Source organism: Herpailurus yagouaroundi, unplaced genomic scaffold (assembly GCF_014898765.1).
Source record: "Herpailurus yagouaroundi ecotype Mexico unplaced genomic scaffold, PumYag 166, whole genome shotgun sequence".
NCBI lineage: Eukaryota > Metazoa > Chordata > Mammalia > Carnivora > Felidae > Herpailurus > Herpailurus yagouaroundi.
Genome location: NW_024412407.1, coordinates 3,905,683 through 3,918,319, shown reverse-complemented (window position 1 = coordinate 3,918,319; position 12,637 = coordinate 3,905,683). Strand labels below are relative to the sequence as shown.

Here is a 12,637-nt window from a genome sequence, read left to right as displayed (position 1 = left end):
GAAGACATATTGGAGTAATTGAGGAACAAAAGAATATGACATATAAAAAACAAATAGCACAATGGCAGAAATTAGTTCTTCATTGTCAGTAATCACTTTAAGTACAAATGGATTAACTCACCGACTAAAGACACAGATTGGGGAAAAAGATATTTGTTCTTGTGGTCAACATGTGACCAACCACATGTTGCTTATAGAAGACTCACTTCAGATACAACACACAAATAGGTTAAAAGGAAAACAGTGAAAGAGGATATTCTATGCAAATAGTAACCAAAAGAGAACTGAAGTGACTAGTCAAATATCAAACAAGAGGCTCCTGGGTGGCTCAGTCAGTTCAGCTACCAACTCTTGATTTCCACTTGGGTCATGGTCTCACAGTTTATGAAATCGAGCCCTGCGTTGGGCCCTGTGCTGACAGTGTGGATCCTGCTTGGGATTCTCTCTCTCCTCTCTCTCTGCCCCTCTCCAGCACTCTCTCTCCCTCTCTCTCTCAAAATAAATGGGATAAACATTTTTTAAAAATATATCAAATAGGGGCGCCTGGGTGGCTCAGTCGGTTAAGCATCTGACTTTGGCTCAGGTCATGATCTCACGGTTCCTGAGTTTGAGCCCAACATAGAGCTCTGTGCTGACAGCTTGAAGCCTGGAGTCGGCTTCAGATGCTGTGTCTTCCTCTCTCCCTGCCCCTCCCCTGCTCACACTCTCTCTCTCAAAAATAAACAAACAGTAAAAAAAATTTAAAAACATATATATCAAACAAAATAGAACTTAAGTCAAAAGTTGTTACAAGAGGGGTACCTGGGTAGCTCATTTGGTTAAGCAACCCGCTCATGATTTTGGCTCAGGTCATGATCTCAGGGTCATGAGATCAAGCCCTATATTGGGTTCCACACTAGGCATGGAATCTGCTTAAGATTCTCTCTCCCTCTCTCTCTCTCCCTCTCCCTCCCTCCCTCCCTCCCTCCATCTCTCTGTCTCTCTCTCTCTCTGTCTCTCTCCTGTCTGCCTCTCCCCAGCTCACACATGTGGTCTCTCTCCCAAAATAAATAATAAATACATAAACTGTCCTTAAAAAAAAAAGTTGTGGGGTGCCTGGGTGGCTCAATTGGTTACGCACCCAACTTCAGCTCAGGTCATGATCTTGAGGTCCGGGAGTTCAAGCCGCTTGTTGGGCTTTGTGCTGACAGCTCAGAGCCTGGAGCCTGCTTTGGATTCTGTGTCTCCCTCTCTCTGCCCCTCCCCCTCACTCAAAAATAAATAAACATTAAAAAACGTTTTTTTTAAGTTCCTATAAGAGACAAAGGACTTTTATATTGATTTAAAAGAAAACTTATAGGGGCGCCTGGGTGGCGCAGTCGGTTAAGCGTCCGACTTCAGCCAGGTCACGATCTCACAGTCCGTGAGTTCGAGCCCCGCGTCAGACTCTGGGCTGATGGCTCGGAGCCTGGAGCCCGTTTCTGATTCTGTGTCTCCCTCTCTCTCTGCCCCTCCCCCATTCATGCTCTGTCTCTCTCTGTCCCAAAAATAAATAAAAAACGTTGAAAAAAAATTTAAAAAAAAATAAAAAAAAAATAAAAGAAAACTTATTAAAAAAATAGAATTATAAACATGTACACACCACCAAATAACAGAGCCCTCAAACACAAGAAGCAAACACTGACAGAACTGAAGGTAGAACTAGATACTCCTACCACAATGGTTAGAGAATGCAATACCCCCACTCTAAATAATGAGTAGGACATCTGACCAAAGATCAATAAGGAAACAGAGAACTTGAACAACATTATAAGTCAACTGGACATAACAGACATATACGGAGCCCTTCACCCAACAACAGAATATATATTCTTCTCAAGTACACATAAAACATTCTCCAGGATAGACCACATGTTTGGCCATAAACCAATTCTCAGTAACTTTTTAAAAAATCAAAATCTTACCAACTATTTTCTCTGGCCACAATGGAATGAATCTAGGAATCAATAAAAGGAAAACTGTAAAATGTGCAAATATGTGCAAATTAAGCAACACACTCACAAACAACCAATGAGTGAAGGACAAAAAATCACTAGGGAAATTAGAAAATACTGATGAAATACAAATGAAATATAAATTAAAACACTATATATCCGAACTTACAGGACACAGTGAAAGCAGTACTCAGGGGGAAATTCATGGCTCTAAATGCCTATATAAAAAGGAAGAAAGACTTCAATCAAATAATCTAACTTTACATCTTAAGGAACTCAAAAAATAAAAAAATAAAAAAGCAAACTAAATCCAAAACCAGCAGAAGGTAGGAAATAATAAAGATGATCAGGGAGAAATGAAGTAGAGAATAAAAAAATAGTAGTGAAGCCACAAAACCAAAAATCAGTTCTTTAAAAAAGATCAACAAAATTGACAAACTTTTAGCTAGACTGTCAAGGAAAAAAGAGGAGGAGACACAAATAAATAAATCAGAAATGAAAATCGGCTAGTACAACCAACTTTATAGAAAGAAAAGGATTGTAAGAGAACACTATGAACAATTTTACACCAAAGATTAAGATAATTTAGATACCAAAAAAAAATTTCTACGAAGTGTCAAAAGTGACTTAAGAAATAACAAATCTCAAAAGACCTATAACAAGAGATTGAATCAGTAATCAAAATCCTTTCAACAGAGTCTAGAACCAGATGCCTTCGTTGGTGAGTTCTAGCAAACATTTAAAGAATTAACACCAATCTTGTTCAAACTCTTCTGAAAAAAAGAGGAGGGAACACTTTCTAACATTCTACAAGGCCAGCATTATCCTCATACCAAGGCCAGACAAAAATACCACATGAGGCACCTGGGTGGCTCAGTCAGTTAAGCACCAGACTTCAGCTCAGGTCATAATCTCACGGTCCGTGAGTTTGAGCCCCACGTCAGGCTCTGTGCTGCCAGCTCAGAGCCTGGAGCCTACTTCAGATTCTGTGTCTCCCTCTCTCTCTGCTCCTACCCCCCCCCTCAAAAATAATAAACATTTAAAAAATGTGTAAAAAAAAATCACAGGAAAAGCAGACCAATATCCCTTATGAATAAAGACACAAAAATCCTCAACAAAATACTGTACTAGCAAACTGAATCCAATGATCATACACTATAACCAAGTAGGATTTTTCCCAGAAATATAAGGGTGGTTCAACATAAAGAAATCAATGTAATACACCACATGATCATCTCAACAGACACAGAAAATGCACTGGACAAAATTCAGCACCTGTCACAATAAAAACACTCAGCAAAACCTTGAAGACATTATGCTAAGTGAAATAAGACAGTCACATAAGGACAAATTTGTATGATTCCACTTACATGAGATTCCTAGAGTAGTCAAATTCATAGAGACAGAAAGTAAAATGGGGGTTGTCAGGAACTAGGCGAGTTAGTGATTAATGGGTAGAGAGTTTCTGTTTGGGAAACCAAAAATATTCTGGAGATGGATGGTGGTAATATTTGCACAACAAATTCACAACAATGTGAATGTGCTTAATGCCACTGAACTATACACTTAAAAATAGCTAAAATGGTAAATCTTATGTGTATTTTACCATAATAATACATACGGACATTCGTACAGACACACACACACACGTACATACACACACAACAACCTAGGAATAGAAACTTCCTCAAAATTAAAAAGGCATTTATGAAATATTCACAGCTCAGTGGTGAAAAACTGAAAGCTTTCCCTCTAAAATCAGGAATAAGCTAAAGATGCCCACTTTCACTACTACTATTCAACATTGTACTGGAAGTCCTTGCAAGACCAATTAAGCAAGAAAAACAAATAAAAAGCATACAAACAGGAAAAGAAAAAGTGAAGCTATATCTATTTGCATATGACATGACTCTTCATATAGAAAATCCCAGAAGTCCAGGAAAATGTTACCAAAGCTAAAAAAAGAATTCAGCAAAGTTACAGGATATGAGATCAACATAAAAAATCAGTAGTTTCTAAATAATCAGTAGTTATTGCCAGCAATAAACAATCCAAAGAGGAAATTAAGAAAACAATTCCATGTAGAATAGTATCCAAAAGAGTAAAATACACAGGAATAAATTTAGCCAATGGTATGAAAGACTTGTACAGCTTTTCCTTGACTTACAATGGGGTTACATCCCAATAAACCCATCGTAAGCTGAAAATACTGTCAGTCAAAAATGTATTTAATACATCTAACCTACCAAACATCATAGCTTAACCTAGCCAAATGTACTCAGAATACTTACATTAAACCTACTGTTGGGTAAAATCATCTTACACAAAGCGTATATTATAACGAAGTGTTGAATATCATGTAGTTTATGGAGTACTGTACTGAAAGTAAAAAATGGAATGGTTGTATGGATACTGTACAGTTATAAGCATATCATTTGCAACCCTCATGATCACCTGGCCAACTGGGAGCTGTGGCTCACTGCCACTGCCCAGCATCATGAAAAGTATTGGACTTCATACCACCAGCCCAGTTAAAGTTCAAAATTCAAAATTGGAAGTATGGTTTCTACCATGTGTATCACTTTTACACCACTGTAAAGTCAAAAAAATCATAAGTTGAACCATCATAAGCTGGGGACCATATGTCGGTTGATGGGGTGCCTGGCTGGCTCAGTTGGTACAGCATGTAACTCTTGATCTCGGGGTTGTAAGTTTGAGCCCCAAGTTGGGTGTAGAGATTTAAAAATGAAATCTTTAAAAAAAAGAAGACTTGAAAAGACACTTCCCCAAAGAAGATCTACAAATGGCCAGCAAGTACGTGAAAAGATGTTCAACTTCACGGTCAAGGAATAGCAAAACACGATCACAATGACATACTACTTCATACTTCACACTCATTAGGATGGGCTTAATTAAAAAAACAACAAAAAGAAAATAGGAAGTAAAAAGTCCTGACAAGAGTGTAGAGAAACAGGAACCCTCATTCATTGCTGATGGAACATAAAGCAGTTCAGATGTTATGTAAAATAGCTTGAGAGTTCTTGAAAAAGTTTAGTATATACTATACATCTACCAGAATGGCCAAAATCCGGAACACTGACAACACCAAATACTGATAAGGATGTGGAGCAAAGGGAACTCTCACCAATTTGTAGTAAGAATGCAAAATGGTACAGCCACTTTGGAGGACAGTTTGGCCTTTTCTTAACAACACTAAATATATTCTTACCACATAATCCCGAGTTGCATTCCTTGTATTTACCCAAAGGAGTTGAAAATTATCTCTATACGAAAACCTACACACCGATGTTTATAACAGCTTTATTCATAATTGCCAAAACTTGGAAGGAATCAAGATGTCCTCCAGTAGGTGAATGAATAAACTGTGGTACATCCAGACAATAGAATATTATTGAGTACTAAAAAGAAATGAGCTATCAAGCTATGAAAAGACATAGAGGAATATTAAATGCATATTTCTAAGTGAAAGAAGCTAATCTGAAAAGGCAACATATTGTAGGATTCCAATTTTATGACATTCTAGAAAGGCAAAACTGGAAACATTAAAAAAAAAATCAGTGGTTGTCAGGGTTGGGGTGGAGGAATGAATAGGCAGAACACAGAGGGCTTTTTTTTTTTCAAGTTGATCTTTTTTTTTTTTTTTTAAACATTTATTTAGTTTTGAGAGACAGAGAGAGACAGAGCACAAGCAGGGGAGGGGCAGAGAGAGGGAAACACAGAACTCGAAGCAGGCTCCAGGCTCTGAGTCATCAGCACAGAGTCGGACGTGGGGCTGGAACCCACAAACCGTGAGATCATGACCTGAGATGCTCAACCGACTGAGCCACCCAGAACACAGAGGACTTTTAAAGCAGAGAAAATCCTCTGTATGATACTCTATGATGGGTATATGTCATTCTATATTGGTCCAAAACCACAGAATGTATACCACCAAGAGGGAACTCTCAGGTAAACTATAGACTTTGGGTGATTATGATACGTCAATTTAGGTTCATCAATGTAGGTACAGAGTGGGTACCACTCTGGTAAATGATGTTGATAAAAGGGGATGGTATGCATGTGTGGAGGCAAGAGGGTATATGGGAAAATTCTGTACCTTCCTCTCAGTATTTCTGTGAGCCTAAACTGCTCTAAAAAGTCTTTAGATTTAAAAACAAAAAAGTTAAGCATAGAATTACCATATGAGCCAGCAATTCCACGCCTAGATATATATACCCAAGAGAAATGGAAACATATGTCTAGTACAGCATCGTGACTATAGTTAATAATACTGTAATGCAGATTTGAAACTTGCTAAGAGAGTAGCTCTTAAAAGTTCTCATAAGACTCAAATACAGAGAACAAACTGAGGGTTGATGGGGGGTGGGGGAGAGGGGAAAGTGCGTGACGGGCATTGAGGAGGGCACTTGCTGGGATGAGCACTGGGTGCTGTATGGAAGCCAATTTGACAATAAATTATATTAAAAATAAATTAATTAATTTTAAAAAGTTCTCATAAGAAAAAAACTTTTGTACGGTGAAAGATGTTAACTAGACATTGTGATCATTTTGCAATATATACAAATACATAATCATTATGTTGTACACCTTAAACTAATACAATGTTATATATCATTATACCTCAATTAAAAGAAATCTACACAGAAAAAAACAGAAAAATAGAAATCTACACAGAAACTTGTATACGAATGTTTATCAACATTTCAGGTCAGGGCACCTGGGTGGCTCAGTCAGTTAAGTATATGACTTTGGCTCAGGTCATGATCTCACAGCTTGGCTCATGAGTTCGAGCCTGTGTCGGGCTCTGTGCTGACAGCTCAGAGCCTGGAGCCCGCTTCAGGTTCTTTATCTCCCTCTCTCTGCCCCTCCACTGCTCTCTCTTTCTCTCCCTCTCAAAAATAAGTAAACATTAAAAAAATTTAAAAACAAAATGTCATGGTCATCTCCTTTATAAACAACCCCTACAGTCTACCAATTGAGGAATGGATAAACAAGCTGCATTATATACATAGAAAGGGTTATTCAGCCATAAAAAGGAATGAGATACTGAACTACTGATACTTGCTACCTGCGAATGGACCCTGAAAACATGCTAAGTGAAAGAAGCCAGACACTAAAGGACACGTTACACGATTCCATTTATATGAAATATCCAAAATAGGTAAATCCATGCAAACAGACTACAGAGGGGGAGGGGGAAATGGGGAGCAACTGCATTAAGAGGTACAGGGTTTTCTTTTGGACTGATGGGAGTGGTGGGTGGTCGCACAACATTGCAAATGTACCAAATAACACTGAATTGTTCACTTTAAAATGGTTAATTTTACATGATGCGAATTCCACCTCAACTTTAAAAAAAAATGAAAGACATAAAATTCTTTTCAATATACAGAACTTGATCCTCTTTCCTTTTTTTTTATTATAACAGCACTATTTTGATACAATTCCTGTACTATACAATTCACCCATCTAACGTGTACAGTTCAGTTGTCTTTAGTGTGGTCACAGAATTGCCCAACTGTCAAAATTAATTTGCAGGTATGTATATACGTATGTATGTATGTATTTTAATTAATTGCCACACCCAACATGGGGTTCAAACCCCAACATCAAGAGTTACATGCTCTACCGACAACCAGGCAGATGCCCCGGACCACAATTTTAGAACACTTATCAACCACCCCCCAAAAAACCCAGCACCACCAGCACCAAGAGCATTACCTCTTTCCCCAAGCTCTAGCCAACCACTATTCTACTTTCTGTCTCTACAGAGTTGCCTATTCTGGACATTTCATAGAAGTGGAATCGTACATTGTGTTATCTTTTGTGACTAGCTCCTTTCGCTTAGCATTTTTTTCAGGGGATTTCCTCTATTTTAACAATAAAAGTTTGTACCAAGTATTAAAGTGTAAGGGAAAAAGTAAGAAAGATATTAAAGAACCATTTAGAAAAAGAACATTACTGAATATAAGGGCAGATCAAGTCCAAAACAGAAATCCAGTTAAGGTGAATCTTTATAAAATATAAATCAATAGATCTGAAGTGAAACCATTATAAGATGCAGCAGAAAATAAGAAAATTAGGTTAGAATGAATACATCAGAGAATATATTTTACAAAACAAATAGCTTGACAAAGAGAACATTTTCCCTAATAAAGCTGTAGGAAAATCGATTAGAAGGTTTAATTATAGAGAGAAACACAAAGAGCAAAGAATCATGGTCTTTGCGTATAAAAACTCCTCCAGTCAGTGCTTCTCAACATGTGGTCGCTGGATTACCTGCATCAAAATCACCTAAGAACTTGTTTAAAAAATCAGATTTCTGGGGGCGCCTGGGTGGCTCATTCGGTTAAGCGGCCAACTTCGGTTCGGGTCATGATCTCACGGTCTGTGAGTTCGAGCCCCGCGTCGGGCTCTGTGCTGACAGCTCAGAGCAGCCTGGAGCCTGTTTCAGATTCTGTGTCTCCCTCTCTCTGACCCTCCCCCGTTCATGCTCTGTCTCTCTCTGTCTCAAAAATAAATAAATGTTAAAAAAAAAATTTTTTTTTTTTAAATCAGATTTCTGGCCTGTGCCCCAGAAAAATCACTGAAGATGAGGCCCTGGGAACTATTTTTAAATAAGCACTCTAGAGGACTCTCATGAACACAAACGTTTGAGAACTAATATCTAATTAACACAAATTAATGCAAATGATTAAACGTGTATCAAAGTCAGGAGAAGAGTGTGACAAGAGCAAAATGCATGAAAAAGAGGAAGGTGAAAAAAAAGAAAGAAAAAATACTTGCCATTTTGGCACATCGTGCTCTGGGGAAAACAGAAAGTGATGTTTGGAAAACTCTTGCAGAATTGATGTTAGAAAAAAAATTCTAAAGGTGTGAATTTGCAAACCATTCGACTAATACCAACGTAGACCATTCGGGGTATGACACCGGAAAGCAGTTTTAAATGTAAGGTTATATGGTACGGAAAGCACATGACACACGCACAGAATGTTGACGATGTTAACTATTTTTATAACAAGTATGGTTATAGTTAATTATCTCCATCTTCTGACAAACTAGACAAAACCAAACTTTTTGCTGTGGTGGTCTTTACATGAACAACAGTATGAATTATCAAATATTATGTCAGATACTGAGCATAAGCTCAGGGTTAGGGCATTTATTTTCAGACCAAGTTAATCTCTATTTTTCGGGCTAAACAAGGACAGACAAAACTAGAGTTAAATTTCTTAACACTAAGAGCATTGCATGATAGCACTTAAATTTCCCTGAAAATCACTTAAGTATGTATACAAGATAGCCTTTATTATTCTAGCTGTAAGCACAGATTCCTGAAGATGAAGTACTAAGTTCTAACTCATTATTTTACTTGAGAAAAATCCATTTTGGGTTAGCAGAGAGATAAAGACAAGAAGTTTACATTACGTAACTCTCAAAGTATCTCGTGATCAGAACGCAAAATTTGTCCGCTTTCACCATAAAAAACATCTTTCTCCTATAAACTCAAACTGTTAAGTTCTGAAGTCTCTTCTAACTCACTTATTTAGATTGAGCCTTATAATGCATTTGGAAACCCAATTATATTCCATCTAACCCTCACGTGCAGGTGTTTCAACATTTCCAGACCTGATTCTCGTACATCTCATAAATGAAACAAACTATACTAGGGAAATGAAATAACTAATGCATGCAAATAAATTACATGGGAGGTTATGCTTCTTTCATAGGAGATTTTTATTTCTGATCAATATTTGACTTGATACACTAAGATCTAGAAGTATCTAAAAGTTCTCTGACACTTTTTCTTTTCATAGCTTATGTTTCAAAAGGCAGACATCCTAGAATTAATCCTTAAAGCAAGCTAAGGTACAGATGTGTGGGCTTCTTCACCAAGGTTTCCTTCCAAGAAGCAGTCAACCAATATTCATCAATAAACCCCAGCTCCCAACTCCCCAGATGTGGCCCCTTCACACACCTCCAGCCCAACCTGACCACATATACACATACACACTATAGGTCTCCAATCTCTCACACTGGCACAACGGCCTCTCAACATTCATCTGGTTGCTAGCCAAGGGCCATTCCTGCTTCTTCCACTGATCCTGCACAGACCTGACACTGCCTTCTTCTTCCATTTCTTCCACAGTAGTCACTACTCAAAGTAACAAAGAAAAAAGTCAATTTTCCCTAACCGCAGACAGCTTATTTAACTCTAAATACCTCCCTCCCACACCCCTCCAACCTTATTCATTCCCTTCCCTGCTTTTGTTATTCAGAAGGTGCAGGGTCAGGTAAAAATCTCACTCACCTCATGCTATAGGCACCAGCACCCAGTTCCTGGCCGATCCCGGACAGACTAGCATCAAAGTCCTGCACCAGCCCAGATTCAATCACTTCATCGGCCAGAGGCAGCTTCAGAGCCCAGGCCATGCTGGCTCCTTCCTTGCCCCAGGAGACACCGTTTCTTGTACAAAGGCAAGTAGTGTGATTCTACCCAATGGGGGCAAGACTGTGGAAAACTCCAAACCAAGATCTCCCACGCCGTCCTCAACGACCACCCCCAAGCCCGAACCGCACTTCCCGCACAACTAATCTGCCGTACCCTCAGCTCCTGGCTCCTGCCTCGACTTCCAAAATCCCTCCCACCCAGTTCTTTGGAGCCGTGCGAGGGCCCCTGTGCTTAGCTATTCCAGATTCCGCTGAGGCAGCCCTAGGCTCCCGCACTCCCACTGCTTGGGCTCTCCCCTCGAGCTCGTGGTGGTCACTTGCTGCCTCCCAAACAGACCAGCAGCAGCGACCCACTGCCTACCCGGCACTCCCACGGCGCTTTCGCACCTTTCTCCCCCGTCCCCTTCTGCTGGAAGCCCCCCTCCCTCCCGGGACCCGCTCTCCCTTTCCCCTCCAGGCCTCGCTTCCGGTCAGTCCCAAGATCACTTCCGGTCACCCCTTCTCAACCCCACGGCTCTTAGAACCCAATCCAGGTCTCCGCCGAGCCGACTCCCCGCCCTCTGCAGTCCCCCAGAGCCTCGGAACATGGAAGGGGAAAGTCCAGCACCGGCTGGAAACCTAGACTCGCCAGGGTCCTCCACCGCCCGCCGCCCCAGCGCCAACCAATCATGGCGCCCTCTTCCTTTGCGGGTCCGCCGAACATGACGTCACCCCGGAGGTCGCCAATGAGGAAGAGAGTTCGCGGGCTTCGGCAGTGATGATAGGCTAGCTGCGCGACGGCCCCTCCCCGCCCCCGGAGATGGGCTGGGCGGTCTGGGAGAGGACCCCGCGTGCGTCGGGTGTCTGCTGTTTAAATGGCTCTTTCTGAGGCTACCTGAGTCCTGCCTGGGGCGGTGTACCAAGTCGACACTCTAGGGCGTGGATGGAGCCTTCACTCTAGTCTTACCGAACTCACCCCGGCCCCTAGAGGACTCCGGACCGTTTCCCCAGAGCTCCCTGTAGGGGTTCCTTTGATCCTGGAATGCTCGCTCTCCTTAAACTCACCTCTCCGAAGGTCAAGACGCGGCTTCTACTCATCTTCCGCATTCCCCCTGATGCGTTTGAACAGGCATGAGATAGGTGAAAGTTGTCGTTTTCAAAAAGGCCGTGGTCGGAAGATCACGATTTGGGTTGGCGTCTTCACTTGCTAGTTTAGTGACTTTTCGAATAATCACTTATCTCACCGAGATTTCATTTCCTCATTTGAAAAGCAAGGATAACCATCCCTGCTCCGCCTTCGTCCTATTAGGATTAAATAGTAATGTCCATTGTTTATCAAGCATCAACTATATGCCAGGAACTTTATTACGTTATTAGTAATCCTCAAGACAATCTTGCAATTAGAATTATAATTCTAAGGGTGAGTATTTATGACCTTCATTTCACTAGTAAGGAAAGAAGGCTAATGGGGCTAAATTGCCCACAACTAAGTTACCGTGCCAACTTCAGAGCTGATTCCAAAGTCTGATGATATTTTTCACTATAAAACACTGCCTATATGTGAAAGTATTGGCTCATTGTTGTATTTCATTATTTAACTTTTTACAGTTCGTCCTGAATTGTATATATTTGCCTGTTTCGCTAGACTGCGATTTCCTAAATAATAGGAAAGAAATCTTTCTCAGGCTTGTGTTCTACATATCTCCTAGTATAGTTTCTGCATTCAATAGGACTTTTTAAAAATGCTTATTGAGGGGTGCCTAGATAGCTCAGTCATGATCTCCTGTTTGGTGAGTTTGAGCCCTGCATGTGGCTAGCACTGACAGTGCAGAGCCTGCTTGGGATTCCCTCTCTCTCCCTCTGCCCCTCCTGCTCTCTCACTCTCTCTCAAAATAAATAAACTTTAAAAATAAATAAGGGCACCTGGGTGGCTCAGTCAGTTAAGCGTCCAACTTTGACTCAGGTCATGATCTCGCGGTTCGTGGGTTCAGGCCCCTGGGTCGGGCTCTGTGCTGACAGCTCAGAGCCTGGAGCCTGCTTCAGATTCTGTGTCTCCCTCTCTCTCTCTGCCCCTCCCCTGCTCGCACTGCCTCTCTGTCTCTCTCAAAAATAAATAAACATTAAAAAAAATTTATTTTAAAAACGTGCCTGTGAGTAAAGCAACTGGAACTGGGCTCAGAAGCCAAAAGAGATGCCATAATCAAAATTCTTTG

At 40.5% G+C, this 12,637-nt stretch overlaps 1 protein-coding gene across 4 annotated transcripts in view; it reads right to left on the bottom strand.

The window, feature by feature from the left end:
* The window catches only part of TFCP2 (transcription factor CP2), a 48,103-nt gene extending 37,244 nt beyond the window's left edge, over nucleotides 1–10,859 (bottom strand). For 2 of the 4 annotated variants that reach the window (XM_040488112.1, XM_040488115.1), the window contains exon 1: nucleotides 10,306–10,858. In XM_040488112.1, the coding sequence (XP_040344046.1) occupies nucleotides 10,306–10,427 (122 nt within the window). In that variant the 5' untranslated portion in view covers nucleotides 10,428–10,858. Of the gene's footprint in view, nucleotides 1–10,305 lie in introns of all 4 variants that reach the window. The other 2 variants (XM_040488113.1, XM_040488114.1) reach the window with 2 other exon arrangements.
* Between the last annotated feature and the right edge of the window lie 1,778 nt (nucleotides 10,860–12,637).